Source organism: Trichomycterus rosablanca, chromosome 23 (genome assembly GCF_030014385.1).
Source record: "Trichomycterus rosablanca isolate fTriRos1 chromosome 23, fTriRos1.hap1, whole genome shotgun sequence".
Lineage (NCBI taxonomy): Eukaryota > Metazoa > Chordata > Actinopteri > Siluriformes > Trichomycteridae > Trichomycterus > Trichomycterus rosablanca.
Window position 1 is genome coordinate 11,513,809 of NC_086010.1, and position 16,524 is coordinate 11,530,332.

Here is a 16,524-nt window from a genome sequence, read left to right on the forward strand (position 1 = left end):
AACTTTGTCAAAATTTGTCTTCAATTTCATTTTGTTTAAAAAAAATCGGTAAAAAAAATCATATTGTGAACCCAATATCATGAATCACATTGCATCGTGGGTAGAGTGTATTGTTACATCCCTAATATTTAGTGTGTATTCAAGTACATGAGTCAGAAATGCATTAGACACAAAAACAGATCCATGAATGTAAGTGAAATGCATGTTAGAATACCTAGATACACATGGTTTGAAGACGCTCCTTTGACTGTGAAGTCGAAGACCGAGAGCTCCAGACGCTGTCTGCGCTGGTGGCAGCTGAGGATAGCCGAAGGCTGCGTGAGCTGCAGAAAAAGCAGCGGCTGCAACTGGCCTTCCTCCACGTCTCGTCTTCCCGGCTGCTGGACCACGTTAATGCCCAGTGCTTGCCTTGCAGACGCCCTAGCTGGTGACGACAAGCCCGGGAAACCTCTCTCAGTGGGGGCGGCGGCTTGTACAGAGCTGTTACTATTAATCAGATCTTCTGCTGTCAAAGTTGAGAAATCAGACACCGGGTCAGACGTTTGGTCAGGCCTGCGTACGTTTTCTGTGTTTTCCGTCTCTGGTGTGGCTTTCTTGCCTGTGCATTGTGGGAATTTTCTGCAAGTAGTTTGGGACACAGCAAATGTCATGACTGTAAGGTGTCCAGCAGTGATGAAGATGTCAAAAGGAATAAAAGAGAGGTTCTTGGTAATGGTGGGCTGCTGGGAGGGCCGTGCCAAGCGGTAACGGTTGCTCACGCCCTGTTGGTCGAGCTTTATGATGTGCAAGCGGTCGCTGTCACTGCCGAAGCCGCTGTCCTGTCCACAGGATGCGCCGCCCACCCCCAGTACCTCCACACAGCCCTCGGGGTATACACTTCTACTCTGAGGTTTCTGTCTGTGCCACTATGTACACACGTATAAACACACACACACACACACACAGAAGAAAAATACATCACTATAGAAATAAATACAACTGATATAGTACAATGCATGAATTTGAATGCGTTTCATATACATGCAGCCAGGGGTTTAAGTGATGCTGTCATGCTGTCACCAGTGCTGGGAGTTTAAAACCCAGCACTGCTACCGGTCGGCTGGGCGCACTCTAGTGGGCATAATTGGCAATGCCTGCAGCAGACAAAACCGGCCACTAAAGTCTGCAGGGTGGGAAAAGAACGGACCGAAAAGTGAGTGGGGTCTTCGACGCTGTGCAACGACCCTGGTTAGTAGCCCGAGGTGCCTGTACAGGAAGTGGAGGAGCCCCGGAGAACAGGGCGTGGCTCTTTGTGCACATATTCACCAAAATGTGTGGGCGAATAAGAAAGGATCGTGGACTGTGCACGCGTCGGGGGGAGTGTGAGGCAGGTACTGACCGGAACTCCAGCAGCGGAGTCTCCAGCAATGAATGATGCTTGTTTTTATGGATGTAGCAGCAAAACACGCTAGCTCACCATACCTGACCACCATACATTCGAATCTATTATCTGGCCGTGTCTGAGGGAGGGAGGATCAGATGGGTTTTTTTTTTTCTGCTGCAAAAAAGCATCTGGTTTAGGTGTCAGCATGATCGGTGAGGGATTCCACATGGTACATAGGCATGTGGGATAAAGGTGGCAGCTGAGTACACATGTGGAAGAGTGTGTGCATGTCTGCAGCCTGACAGTTTGTGCCTAAGCTTCCTATAAGCAGTTGTAGCCTAGTGGTTAAGATACTGGACTAGTAATCAGAAGGTTGCTGGTTCAAACCCCACACTGCCAGGTTGCCCCTGTTGGGCCCTTGAGCAAGGTCCTTAACCCTAAACCCTAACCTGATCTGTCTGTCTGTCTGTCTGTCTGTCTGTCTGTCTGTCTGTCTGTCTACTCGGCTGCTTCCCGTTAGGGGTCACCGGCGGATCATGATCCACATTATTGATTTGGCACAGTTTTTACACCGGATGCCCTTCCTGACACAACCCTCCCTATTTATCCGGGCTTGGGACCGGCCCTACAATGCACTGGTTTATGCATCCTAGTGGCTAGGTACCTTACATTCAGTGTCTCCAATTAGCCTGGCTGCATGTTTTTGGACTGTGGTAGGAAACCGGAGCACCCAGGGGAAACCCAAGCAGACACGGGAGAACATGCAATCTCCACACAGAAAGGACCCAGACCGCCCCACCAGGGGATCGAACCCAGGACCTTCTTGCTGTGAGGCGACAGTGCTACCCACTTAGCCACCGTGCCGCCCGAGTTACACCCGTGCATACAGGACAATGCCTCGCCACACATGTCAAATCAAAATTTTGGGGTTTATTATTCCCACCTAAGTCACCAGATCCCACAAAAATACTGAAATTACTGCTAATTCTGGAACACAGAAATCCTGCACCTCGGAATACAACAGAATTGTGGACCGGAGTGGTGTAGTGGTGCAGATTTTCTGGTATTCAGTCTACATTTCCTAAATAATTAGATTAGAGAAGGTGGCAAGTAAGCATTTAAACTAAAATATGTATGCCCACATGTTCGGGTATATGCTTTTGTTGTGTTACCTTCATGTTTTCTCCTGAGGCGTCTGTAAGACCCATGTTGCCCTTTAACAGCTGCTGGATGAGCTGAACCTGAGACACACTTAGAAACATCTCCAGGCCCGATGTAACGTTCAGCTCCAAATTATGACCACATACCACAATCTCCTACAGAGAGAAAGAGACAAACTGATATTAAAAGATCTGTTTTATAAGGATTAATAAGGTAAAAAATAAGGTAAGTGTGCCACATTGTGCCCCTACATTCACATGCTTGATGGACGGCAGTTTGAAATGTTATGCAGATACAGTTTCAATCAGAAATATTCAATCCAACATAGATTTTACAAGGGATTTAAAACTTGAGACTAAAGCGGCCACTCCAGCATATTCAGGACATTACCAGGTCCTTCAGCATCTGTACATTGCAAGGTCAATCGTCCTATAGTGCGTCCAAGGTAACCCATACACTAGTGCCCGGTCATTTGCACAATATTGGAAAACAACTGACTGCAGGCAGGCCAGTCCAGTACCCGTACCCTCTTCTTCCGCTCAGTTTCATGCATGGAGAGTCACGCACTGATCTCCATTATCCCCCGTCTCTGTGCAGATGCCATCAGTCAGTCAGCAGATGTCGTAATTGCATCAGTTATGAGGTATCCCCTCTGGCATCCAATTCAAGAGTTTAAGATGTTAGCTCAAGTGTCCTAGCGTATTTTACCACTGTGCCACCTGAGCGCCCCCTTCCTGTAATTTAAAGGGGTTTTCCTTACCACTGTCACCCTTGACTTACTCAACAGGGGTTGTTGGTCTGTTGGTCCTGAACACCGTGAAGTTCATTTATTTTATCTGTATGTTTGGGCTTGTTGTCTTGTTAAAATGTTTATTTTAAATAACTATAGAGTTATTTGGGATGATTAACATTTTACATGCTTGTTGTCAGGGGTATTTTTAGGTATTTGGAATGGCTCTCTAGCTTGTGTTCTTTAATAATTGTCTATTGCAGCATCTTTATTATAATTTTACTTGTTAAGAAAATCCAACCAACAGAATTAAATATCGTATAAATAGGGCTGATTGGTCGACCTAGTCGATGACATCGACGCATTTTAAGTCGAAGCATCGTTTTTAAATCTATGTTTAAAAATGATCCTGTTTAATTTCTGCAATGTTTTCTTTCTTATAAGCATTCATATGATTTTCCTTAGCAATACTTGCTGCGTGCATCTAAGTCATATTTGGTCCAGTCACTGGTTGGCAGCATTAAGCACAGTCTTTAAAAATGCCGTGTGCAGCAGTCAGAGGCCGATTGTAAAGAGCTAAAGCTAAAGGTTTTCCAAGACCCAAATCATCAAAAGTTTGGGAATACTTAAAACTGGCCCAAAACAAAAAGGTGGTTTGTACACTGTGCCAAGCTTTGATGGTATAATTTCAGCAGCACTAGCGCAGTTGTTGCACGTCTATATTGTTTCATTATGCTTCTTAATCGCGGAGATCTTGGAATACCGTATTTCTTAGTGAGTTCAGTTAGGGGCACATTTTTACTTCTACAGTGTATCACAAAAGTGAGTACACCCCTCACATTTCTGCAAATATTTCATTATATCTTTTCATGGGACAACACTATAGACATGAAACTTGGATATAACTTAGAGTAGTCAGTGTACAGCTTGTATAGCAGTGTAGATTTACTGTCTTCTGAAAATAACTCAACACACAGCCATTAATGTCTAAATGGCTGGCAACATAAGTGAGTACACCCCACAGTGAACATGTCCAAATTGTGCCCAAATGTGTCGTTGTCCCTCCCTGGTGTCATGTGTCAAGGTCCCAGGTGTAAATGGGGAGCAGGGCTGTTAAATTTGGTGTTTTGGGTACAATTCTCTCATGCTGGCCACTGGATATTCAACATGGCACCTCATGGCAAAGAACTCTCTGAGGATGTGAGAAATAGAATTGTTGCTCTCCACAAAGATGGCCTGGGCTATAAGAAGATTGCTAACACCCTGAAACTGAGCTACAGCATGGTGGCCAAGGTCATACAGCGGTTTTCCAGGACAGGTTCCACTCGGAACAGGCTTCGCCAGGGTCGACCAAAGAAGTTGAGTCCACGTGTTCGGCGTCATATCCAGAGGTTGGCTTTAAAAAATAGACACATGAGTGCTGCCAGCATTGCTGCAGAGGTTGAAGACGTGGGAGGTCAGCCTGTCAGTGCTCAGACCATACGCCGCACACTGCATCAACTCGGTCTGCATGGTCGTCATCCCAGAAGGAAGCTGACGCACAAGAAAGCCCGCAAACAGTTTGCTGAAGACAAGCAGTCCAAGAACATGGATTACTGGAATGCCCTGTGGTCTGACGAGACCAAGATAAACTTGTTTGGCTCAGATGGTGTCCAGCATGTGTGGCGGCGCCCTGGTGAGAAGTACCAAGACAACTGTATCTTGCCTACAGTCAAGCATGGTGGTGGTAGCATCATGGTCTTGGGCTGCATGAGTGTTGCCGGCACTGGGGAGCTGCAGTTCATTGAGGGAAACATGAATTCCAACATGTACTGTGACATTCTGAAACAGAGCATGATCCTCTCCCTTCGAAAACTGGGCCTCATGGCAGTTTTCCAACAGGATAACGACCCCAAACACAACCTCCAAGATGACAACTGCCTTGCTGAGGAAGCTGAAGGTAAAGGTGATGGACTAAACCCAATTGAGCACCTGTGGCGCATCCTCAAGTGGAAGGTGGAGGAGTTCAAGGTGTCTAACATCCACCAGCTCCGTGATGTCATCTTGGAGGAGTGGAAGAGGATTCCAGTAGCAACCTGTGCAGCTCTGGTGAATTCCATGCCCAGGAGGGTTAAGGCAGTGCTGGATAATAATGGTGGTCACACAAAATATTGACACTTTGGGCACAATTTGGACATGTTCACTGTGGGGTGTACTCACTTATGTTGCCAGCCATTTAGACATTAATGGCTGTGTGTTGAGTTATTTTCATAAGACAGTAAATCTACACTGCTATACAAGTTGTACACTGACTACTCTAAGTTATATCCAAGTTTCATGTCTATAGTGTTGTCCCATGAAAAGATATAATGAAATATTTGCAGAAATGTGAGGGGTGTACTCACTTTTGTGATACACTGTATATTGTTTCATTATGCTTCTTAATCACTGATATCTTGGAATACCGTATTTACTTAGTTCAGTTAGGGCGCATTTAAATGCGCAGCGCACTTTTGCTGCGTTGGGCTGATGATTTTAGCTTCTCATGTGAATGTGTCCTAACACTTACCACTTTGTTTACATCGCTGAGAATGTGAAGTAATTTTTGAGTGAATGTGTAGGTTAGAATCTGGGCTCATTCTGTCGTTACTGTACTTTGGACTTAATGAGACGTGGCCACCTCTAACTATTTTATTTCTGCTATAAGTTTAAGCACTTTGCTTTGTGTACGGAATAAGCACATGTTGATAATATGAACATAAACCCTGTTTACGTTTAGTTTTGTGACATATTATTATGCCATACAGTTTGTTGTTAAAATAAAAGAAGCTTAAATGAGATTAAGTAAATTAATCGTTTAGATTAATCGACTAATCGATAAAATAGTCTATAGATTAATCGATAGAAAAATAGTCGTTAGTGGCAGCCCTACATATAAATTTTATGTACATGGTTAAAACTATATAAATACTGGATACAGCTTGTACTTAATCCACATTCTAAAACCATGATGTGGTACCTCTGCTGGGCTTTTGTCAGGGAAGATGGGTTTGCTGTAGATGATGGCAGGAGCAGCTGTGATGCGCACAGAAAAGTCTGTCAGTATAGGAGTGAGAACGGCTCTTCTTTCCAGCTGCTTCTGAATGCTGAAAAGAGACACATAGACATAATCAAACTTTTATATTCAAACATAATCTAATAAAACAGAACGCCTGTCTCAGTTCACCGTGTGTTACTTACCTGCTGGCCATATTCCACTCCAGTGCTGGGTTCTGGGAACTTCTCTGACCCTCGGGAGGACTGCGATCCTTAATTCCTTCCCCTTTAGGCCGGAGCAGCTCCCACTGGGCAGTGCCCACATTGATGCTTTGCAAGTCGATCTGATACTGGCGATCCTCTACCTCAGATCCAGGGTCACGGAGCACACCTAGATTTAATGCTCTTCTAAAGAGGGGAAAAATAGAGGTCAACAACAAATCAAAGGTCAAAATAAAACTAACACTGAACATAATAACTCTAAATAAAACCATAGAAAACAAATGTGGACAAAAGTATTGGGACACCTGACCATGAGCTTGTTGGACATCCCATTCAAAATCCATTTATATTACATTAATACCATCCGGACGCGCATTTTTTTTTAGCGCGTCCGATTGCCCAATTGCGTCATGCTTCCTCTCCACCAATGCCGATCCCTGCTCTGATTGAGGAGAACGAAGCTAACCCACGCCCCCTCCGACACGTGGGCAGCATGCCGTATGCATCTTATCACCTACACTTTGACGAGTGCAGTGCAGCTCATCGTTGTGTACGGAGAGACACACCCCGAGAGCACTCTTTTCTCATCTCCGTGCAGGCGCCACCAATCAGCCAGCAGAGGTCGTAATTGCACCAGTCATGAGAGAGAGACCCCATCCGGCTTAGTCCCACCCATCTGAGCAACAGGCCAATCGTTGTTCATGTGCCCGCTCAGCCTTAGCCGGCAGGCAGAGCAGAGATTTGATACGATGTGTTCGAGATCCCAGCTCTGGTTCCAGCGTGTGTTTTTACCGCTGCGCCACCTGAGCGGCCTTCTGAGAAGCCTTTTTACAAGATTTGTGGGGAGTGTGTCTGCAAGAATTTGTGCCCGTATAAGTGTGACATAGTTATGTTGTAATTTTGTAAGCAAATAATATAGCACACTGGGATTATAACCAATAAGATTTTGGTCAAGGTCAGTATAATGTGGTTTACTTACTGGTAAATGTCTTTGCGCAGTACGGTGCGGCTGAGCGGATTATCGGCCTGAGGTGCCACGCTGACTGACCCAATCTTGAGCACTAGAGTGTCTTCTGCGTTCTCCTTTAGCATAGAAGCTGCACATACATTAGAATAAAATTAATAGAATACAATAGAATAAAAAGCCTTTATTTCCAGCTTGTTTGGAAGTTGGGGTCAGAGCGCAGTGTCGGCCATTGTCCGGCGCCCTTGGACTAACAGGGCCTAACAGTGGCCGCATGAAAGAGATGGGATTCAAACTCTCAGCCGTTTATTTGACAGTCAAAAGCTTTACACACTTATGCCTAGTTCACACTACATGAATTTTGCCCTGATTTCCGTTCGCTGACTGGTCGGCGCTAGATTTGCCGGCTCGAAGGCAACTCAGCGTTCGCTCGGGGCTCGAAACTCACTCTCAGCGCTATGTGTGAACTGTTGTTGTTGACTCAAGGAAAATATCTAGCATGTTAAATATCTGGACCAGTCGCGAGCCAAAATCCTGCAGTATGAAAAGCATTGCGACCAGGTTGCGAGTGGCAGCCAGTGCTATGTCAAACTACAGCCAATGAGAACGCAAGATACAGGGTGAGGGGGAACCCGGGGGGAGGAGTGTAAAAACGTGGGACAGGGGACGTGGGATCAGAATACATCAGCACACACACAAGCTGTAAAGTATTTCTGACCTTATTGTTCTTGACAAAACATAATACCCACGCTGCATTGCAATAAATATTTATTATCACTACAGAACAGACGATCCATGCTGGTCGCGTAGCCCAATCCACTAGGATTTTTACACTGCACGTTAGCGCACAAACAACTTTGATCGTTCGCTTCTTGTTGACGTGCATTTTTGGAAGTGGTAACATTAAACCCCTCATCACTTCTTGTGTGTGTTTTCGTGACAAAGCGTAATTTGGGAGACCAGAAAGACTCGTCCGAGAATCCTCCTAGTGATAGATGGTGTACTGTGTGACCCTTCGGTCGTGTAGTATGAAAAACACACCGACTTAAAAGACTCCCGACTGCAAGAGATCCAGTTGTGTAGTGTGAACTGTACAGCGATCTAACAGTGTAGATCTAACAGTGTAGTTGTGTAGTGTGAACTTGGCATAAGCTACCACTGTCCCATGTTACCAATATTTCTATATTACCAATAAAAATGGCAATGCTTGAATAATTAAAATGAATGGAATTCAAATTAATTCAATTTGGAAACTCACCACTGTTGCACTGCGTTTCCTTAAGAGGGCAGAAGACCCGGATCATACTGGTGTTAATATAGATAAGTGGAACATTGCTGGAGGAAAAACCCAGCCCTCTCACTGGCTGCCCGGCCGAGAGGCGCTCTTTGACCTGTCGCGCGCACGGTGAAGGCGGCGCCACGTGGAACACGTCGACCACGCTGGCCAGCAGGGGCCAGAAGAGAACCAGGTCAAAAGGCTGCGTCGTCAGAAGGATCTCGTGTAGATGCTGCGGGGAGCCGTTAGCCACACCCTCGCTGAGCTTCGGAGGCCCTGCGCGGTCCTGCCGTGCCGTTAACTTGTGAAGGACGTTGCGGGTTACGGCCTGGGTGTAGGTCAGGGACAGGAAGCCGTGCGGTTGGTGACACATCTCCAGGGTTTTCGCAGCCACCTGAAACCACACAGAAAGTCAAAGGTCACTAAGGTGCACTTAAGAAATGTAGTAAAGGTAACTAAATACAACCCAAAATCTAAAAGTTGGGACAGTATGGAAAATACAAATAAAATAAAAATCAAGTGCTCCTTACATTTACTTTGACTTTTATTTGATTGCAGACAGGATGAACCTGAGATATTTCATGTTTTATCTGCTCAACTTCATTTCATTTATTAATGAACATCCATTCATGCATTTCAGGCCTGTAACACATTCCAAAAAAAGTTGGGACAAGGGCAATTTAGGGCTAGTAATGAGGTGAAAAAACACCTACAGAGTTACATGCACAAATGCCACTTAAAACTTTACTGTGCAATAAAGAAGCCTTATGTTAACCATGTCCAGAAGCGGTGTCGACTTCTTTGGGCTCTGAGGCAACTAGGATGGAGCATCACACAGTGGAAATGTGTATTGTGGTCAGATGACTCAGCATTCCAGGTATTTATGGGAAAAAAGAAAGGAGACCGTGTGCTGTGGACCAAGGACGAAAAGGACCATCCAGACTGTTATTAGCAACAGGTCCAAAAGCCAGGGTCTGTCATGGTATGGGTCTGTGTCAGTGCCCTTGGCAAAGGTCATTTACACTTCTGTGATGGCAGCATTAATGCAGAAAAGTACATTGAGATCTTCAAGACCTGCCTTCAGGATGTCGTCTTTTCCAGGGACGTTCATGCATTTTTCAACAAGACAGTGTAAAACCACATGCTGCACATATTACAAAGACATGGCTGTGGAAGAAGAGGGTACGGGTACTGGACTGGCCTGCCTGCAGTCCTGATCTGTCCCCAATAGAGAACGTGTGGAGAATTTTGAAAGGAAGAATGCGACAACGACCCCGTACTGTTACACATCTTAAGACGTGTTTGCAGGAAGAATGAGACTAAATAAAATCTGAAACACTAAATCACTTGGTCTCCTCGGTGCCAAAACGTCTTTTAAGTGTGGTGAAAAGGAACGGCAACATTACAAAGTGGTAAATGCTTTACTATCCTAACTTTGTTGGAATGTGTTGCAGACCTGAAATGCAGGAATGGATGTTTATTAATACATGAAATGAAGTTGAGCAGATAAAGCATGAAATATCTCAGGTTCATCCTGTCTGCAATCAAATAAAAGTCAAAGTAAATGTAAAAAACTCTGTGTTGTTTTATTGTTTGCATTTTCCATTCTGTGCAACTTTTTCTTATTTGGGGTTGTAGATAAATTATGGCTTTTGACTTTGTACTGAGTGAAAATCGTCTCTGAGTAAAAGCATATTTGTGGCTATTACTTACACCCAGTGGTTTCTGGTGGTACAAAACTTATTAAGAGTGAAAGAAACTGGTAATGCCAGGTCAATATGGGACAGATTCCAAACCAGATAGAGGTAAATAGGTGTATTTATTGATTTAAATGAGCTTTATAATCATATATTTGTCTTCTATATATTTCAATAGAATTCAGTTCACTACAGTTTGTACTGGGCTTTTAACCATCGATGATGTCACAATGCAGCCGAACATTCCGAAGATTCAGTGGAACCTGCAGCTGAGCTGTAATTCACATTTCACCTGAACCACAGAGAGAGACAGACACACTATCAAGCTATCAAGCCTTATTTCAGATCAACGTCACATTTTCTTAACTTTCTGACACTTTATCGTGTTTTGAACACACAGTGAACATGGAGCAGGTAAAGACTGATCATGTGATGTCCTTATAGCTTTTTTTAACCAGATATCTTAAGCTGTCTTTACAAACCATATCTATAGTTTGATGCTGAGTACATGTTGTTGTTGCTACCAGCTTCATGCTACTAAAGGTACAAAGAGGTGCAGGGAGGCTGATACAGAAGAGTCACCCAGCAAAAGACACCATGCTGAGGAAGAAGAGCGACTCTCACCAGCCGGTGTGTGAACAGCGTTTATGTGCTTGTTTACACATAGTACAGTATAAGCAGGTTAATCCACTTTAAACCTTGTATTAAGGGATTTGAACATACTTCATCCTTCATCCTTCACAGCTACATGCTAATCATATCATGCAGGTCTTGACATTGATTAAATGAGGAAAACTGAAACATGGTATTACAGTTACATGTAAATTTTAGCATCATTAGAACAGCCATAAAATATAAAAACTACTATAGTAACACTGGATCATTTACTGTAAATAAAAACGTACAGTGAGGAACCAGGTTGTAATATTAGCAAGTATTAGCAGTAATAAAACGTCTAACATGACAGCTTTGTTCTTCTTATAGATGCTGCAGGAACGGCTTTGGTCAATGAACCATCCAGCCTGCTGACCCCTGGTTACAAACTGTGAGTGTTTTAATCTGTTAATAATCCTACACCAACTGTAACTGCTTTCTCTGTACTTCACTCCTCCAAACACTTTTCTACAGTGTAGAACGGCTGAACGTTACTGTAACGTCTCTGCTTCTTTTCAGGAGATACACCAAAGTGGTGACACTCTCACAGAGGCGGCAGTACATGAGAGCGTACAAACAGCTCTCTAAAGAGTACTGCGCCCTTCATGCACGCGTCGATGGCATCCAACCATTCTGCCATCTGCTGCCGGGACTGAAACAGTTTCAGGTTGGGACACCAGACGGATACAAACACAAACTGAACAGCTAATTGTTTCACGGTCAATTCAACCAGAATTAATAACATCATTGATTAAATCTAATTATTAAATCCATATTTCTGCTACTTTGGTTCATAGTTATTATTATTGTACACTTGGATTGTGATTTTTGTTTCATAATGAACAGCTTTATCTTTCCTCCTTGTACAGGAAGTGCATGATAAAAACAACCAGGGAGAAAAGAACTTGCTAGAAGTGAGTTTGGACAAAACTGTTCAGCATTATTAATACAAATATAACACTAATGTACTAATACTATTGTAATACTAATATACCGTTAACCTATTAACATGGAAATGGTCTCTGTGTGTATCTACCTGTAGCACAACCTGAATCACACTAGCGAGAGACAGCGACTCTTTTACCTCCACCACAAGCGCGCTCACATCAAGAAGCTCTGTGCTGACTTTGATCACTGGTGGAGGAACAATTTACTGACCAAAGTCAAAAGATGCCAGGAGAGAAACAGTCCTGGATGTTTTTAGTCTTCATTTTACTCTCTTCCCTCCCCGTCCCTGTTTTTAACATGATTACTAAATTATTATTGTTAAATTAATCCCCCTATTAATAGTGTATTTTACTATGTGAGTACAACAGTACCAAACCTTTACCATACAGGTGTAAATACATAGATACACATACAGTCTCTAACAGCTACAACACATTCCCAAATAAATGCCAACTCATTCATGTTTGTAGGATCACATTTGAAAAGATGCTTAAATAAAACAAATATAAAACACGACTTCAGGATCATAGCAACTAAGATTACAAACGTAATGCAGTGACGAATCCACGTCATTCCTTTAGTATTTGTTCTTTACAATCTGAACATATACGTATGAAATTGTGGCTACATGTTAAAGTACATGAGTATATTTCTGATTTTGTACTCTCTGTGTTTTGTAGATAGTGCTATTCTTGTTCCTCTGTTGTGACCCTGTAAAATGCTGGAGTAACTAGCTATTTCTGTTAAATAGATGGCTACTCTGTCTCTTAACCCGGCTAGCTGGCTTGTAATTCAGGTTGGCTAGTTGGCCTAAGCGGGTCTTGTGCTCGCCCTATCCCAACGATAAAGGAACAAGAAGATGTACAGCGTCCACTATCTACAATAAATAGACACATCTGTGTTAAAAAACATCTGTACTTTTATTGTTTTGTAGCTACAATATGGTACATATTTATATTCTGATCGTAAAGTACAAATAATAAATGACTGGCTTGTGTTTGTTCATCATAATGTTTGTAAAACTCGTTACTATTTTCTTGTAAGTCTCTTTTATATTTGGTTTATTTGACATGTTTTTAATGTGATGCTCCAGACACAGATGAGTTTGTGTTTAATTGTTGAACATGTCGTTTCTGTTTCAGACTGTTTGTGTATCTTTGTATTCACACCTGCATCTGGGGAAGATTTTGATACGGTTTTACTTTCATTTTTACCATATTCCATTTTACAGTCTCTCCTATCACACAGTGGCTACTTTATCTTCCCACGATTGGCATCGATAGGAGAGAAATGATTCTGTCCAACCCAGTTTAACAGAAATGATGATTTATTTGTTTTATTTGTCACATTTTTACAGTAAAAGCCACCATGTCCAGCAATAGAACAAATCCTCTACATCCTTTGTACCTCACTCTTATCCTTTTACCTTTTCCCTGAACTACAACTGAGAAATAAATAAAATATCAGTGCATTAAAATACTGTGTGTGTTCCCTTCATTTAAAAACAAGAAATCAAGAAATAAAGATCATGGATGATAAAGGGTTCTGTTGGACCAGTTTTGATAGATACTGACCACTGCAGACTGCAGTTTTGGAGATGCTCTGACCCAGTCGTCTAGCCCAGTGGTCATTTATTACCGGGCCGCACAGAAAGAATAAATAATTAGAGATTGCTACAAGAGCATTTAAATTTCCAAAACTCTTCGGGTGGTATTGTCTCCAATCACCACTAGGTGGGAGCAGTGTCTCATTGCATCCGAAAAGCTCAGTATTCACACTGATTTTCCATTCTATTGTTATTCTATTTTAAATCCTCCCACCCATGGCAGTCAAGGTTGGAAATCGTTGATCTATCTGGCATAATTTGCAGTGCCTGCAGCAGACACATTTCTGCTAAGGCGGTATGACCGGACTATGTGGGTGGGGTCTTTAAACACTGTGTAAAGACCCTGATTAGCAGATAGAGAGGTGCCTGTGACGAATGCATGGGTGAAAAAGGGTTCCACTAAGGGCTGTGCGCAGGTCGAAGGAGGCGTGAGCAGCAGTATACCCTTCTCGACTACAATCAGGGATCCACCAGCAGCGGAAGACAAACTGACTACACTAAATTAAGAGAAAAATGCATAAATAAAATAGAAAAAAAAATCAAGAAATATCCAGAAATTTTCTGCAGTGACGGCAACCAAAACAAAGTTGAGTAGACTGTACATAAGAAACACACTTCAGGTGTTATCTTCTCCCATCACCTCTAAGTGGGAGTGTCTCGTTGCAGCAAACAGCAAAACTATCATTGGTTGAGTAGTATTGTTATGCACTTTGTGTTTTTTTTATTATGCTTGCCATATAATTTGTATTTCTTAAATCCTCCCACCCCCACCGGTCCATGAAATTATATCTTATATATACCGGGACCACTGAGATAAGTGATGCAAGCATGTGCATGTGTACCGGAAACCTCAAATTAACCAAACAAAGAGATTTATAAGGAAACTTACTGGAGGACAGGGTGTGGAAAAGTGGATGAAGGGGTTGTTATGGCTGGCCGGACGGAGAAGCACGGTGCGACGGTTAAGCATGTCTGTACAGGATAACAGCACTCCCTTAGACAGGCTCGAACATGATGGACTGGCTTTTCCACTGCATGAATAAATAGGTGAAAAGAATTTATTAAACATTTACAATAAAAATACAATTTTTAGTTACTGGTTACACATGATTCATCAGTTCAAGTCTTTAATGTCAAACACATTGTGGACAATTTTTTATCTCCAATTCACCTCAGTTTGAATCTCGGCTCTGCTACCAGTTGGCAGGGCACCATCTAGCGAACACAATTGGCAGTTCCTGCAGCATACAATAATTGGCCACCATGTCTACTGGGTGGGATGACCGAACTAAGTGGGTAGGTTCTTCAAACACTGTGCAAGGACCCTGTTTAATAGATAAAGACGCCTGCACAGAAAGCACGGGCGAATAGAAAGGGGTCCGCAAAGATAACCTGCAGCTGAGCTGTAATCTATATTTCAACTGAACCACCGAGAGAGACAGACACACAATCAAACCTTATTCAGATCAACTTCACAAAACAATCAAAGATTGCGCACTGTAATTTTGCTTTATTTCACTATTATTTCATTATTAATATTCTCACTAAGTCACATTTTTTTTCTATTTATTTATGCATTTTCCCCCGTCTCTCTAATTCAGCATAGCCAATTCACTGCTGGGGATCCCCGATTGCGTTCGAGGAGGGTAGAGTGAGTATATACTGTATTGTATATACTGTAAATGTTATTGTATATATTGTATATTAAGGAGGGTATAGTGTATGAGGGTATATTGTATATATTGTACATATTGTATATTGAGGAGGGTATAGTGTATGAGGGTATATTGTATATATTGTATAATAAGGAGGGTATAGTGTATGAGGGTATATTGTATATATTGTACATATTGTATATTGAGGAGGGTATAGTGTATCAGCGTATATTGTACTGTATAGTGAGGAGGGTATAGTGTATGAGCATATATTGTATATTGAGGAGGGTATAGTGTATCAGCGTATATTGTATATATTGTATTGTATATACTGTAAATTCTATTGTAGATATTGTATATTGTATTGTATATTAAGGAGGGTATAGTGTATGAGCATATATTGTATATTGTATTGTATATTAAGGAGGGTAAAGTGTATAAGCATATAATGAATATATTGTATATTGTATTGTATATTAAGGAGGGTAAAGTGTATAAGCGTATATTGAATATATTGTATATTGTATTGTATATTAAGGAGGGTATAGTGTATGAGCATATATTGTATATTGTATTGTATATTAAGGAGGGTAAAGTGTATAAGCGTATAATGAATATATTGTATATTGTATTGTATATTAAGGAGGGTATAGTGTATGAGCATATATTGTATATTGTATTGTATATTAAGGAGGGTAAAGTGTATAAGCGTACATTGAAAATATCGTATATTGTATTGTATATTAAGGAGGGTATAGTGTATGAGCATATATTGTATATTGTATTGTATATTAAGGAGGGTATAGTGTATGAGCATATATTGTATTGTATATTAAGGAGGGTATAGTGTATGAGCATATATTGAATATTGTATTGTATATTAAGGAGGGTATAGTATATGAGCATATATTGTATATTGTATTGCATATTAAGGAGGGTAAAGTGTATAAGCATATAATGAATATATTGTATATTGTATTGTATATTAAGGAGGATATAGTGTATGAGCATATATTGTATATTGTATTGTATATTAAGGAGGGTATAGTGTATGAGCATATATTGTATATTGTATTGTATATTAAGGAGGGTAAAGTGTTTAAGCGTATATTGAATATATTGTATATTGTATTGTATATTAAGGAGGGTATAGTGTATGAGCATATATTGTATATTGTATTGTATATTAAGGAGGGTAAAGTGTATAAGCGTACATTGAAAATATTGTATATT

The 16,524-nt window shown here is 41.7% G+C and overlaps 2 protein-coding genes across 2 annotated transcripts in view; one reads left to right on the top strand and one right to left on the bottom strand.

Annotated features, from left to right (window-relative positions):
• The window catches only part of LOC134300762 (intermembrane lipid transfer protein VPS13B-like), a 149,593-nt gene that overhangs the window by 48,082 nt on the left and 84,987 nt on the right, over positions 1-16,524 (bottom strand). Inside the window, exons 27-33 of the mRNA XM_062985184.1 lie at positions 14,526-14,667; positions 8,714-9,125; positions 7,471-7,588; positions 6,474-6,677; positions 6,253-6,379; positions 2,536-2,679; positions 215-905 (exon numbers count right to left, since the gene is read on the bottom strand). Of these exons, the coding sequence (XP_062841254.1) occupies positions 215-905; positions 2,536-2,679; positions 6,253-6,379; positions 6,474-6,677; positions 7,471-7,588; positions 8,714-9,125; positions 14,526-14,667 (1,838 nt within the window). The remainder of the gene's footprint in view (positions 1-214; positions 906-2,535; positions 2,680-6,252; positions 6,380-6,473; positions 6,678-7,470; positions 7,589-8,713; positions 9,126-14,525; positions 14,668-16,524) is intronic.
• On the top strand, positions 10,734-12,432 carry LOC134300763 (RNA polymerase II elongation factor ELL2-like). The gene is made up of 6 exons (XM_062985185.1): positions 10,734-10,842; positions 10,956-11,058; positions 11,413-11,473; positions 11,602-11,749; positions 11,952-11,996; positions 12,125-12,432. Exons 1-6 carry the CDS (start codon positions 10,834-10,836, stop codon positions 12,284-12,286), a joined length of 528 nt encoding a protein of 175 aa, XP_062841255.1. The 5' UTR covers positions 10,734-10,833; the 3' UTR covers positions 12,287-12,432.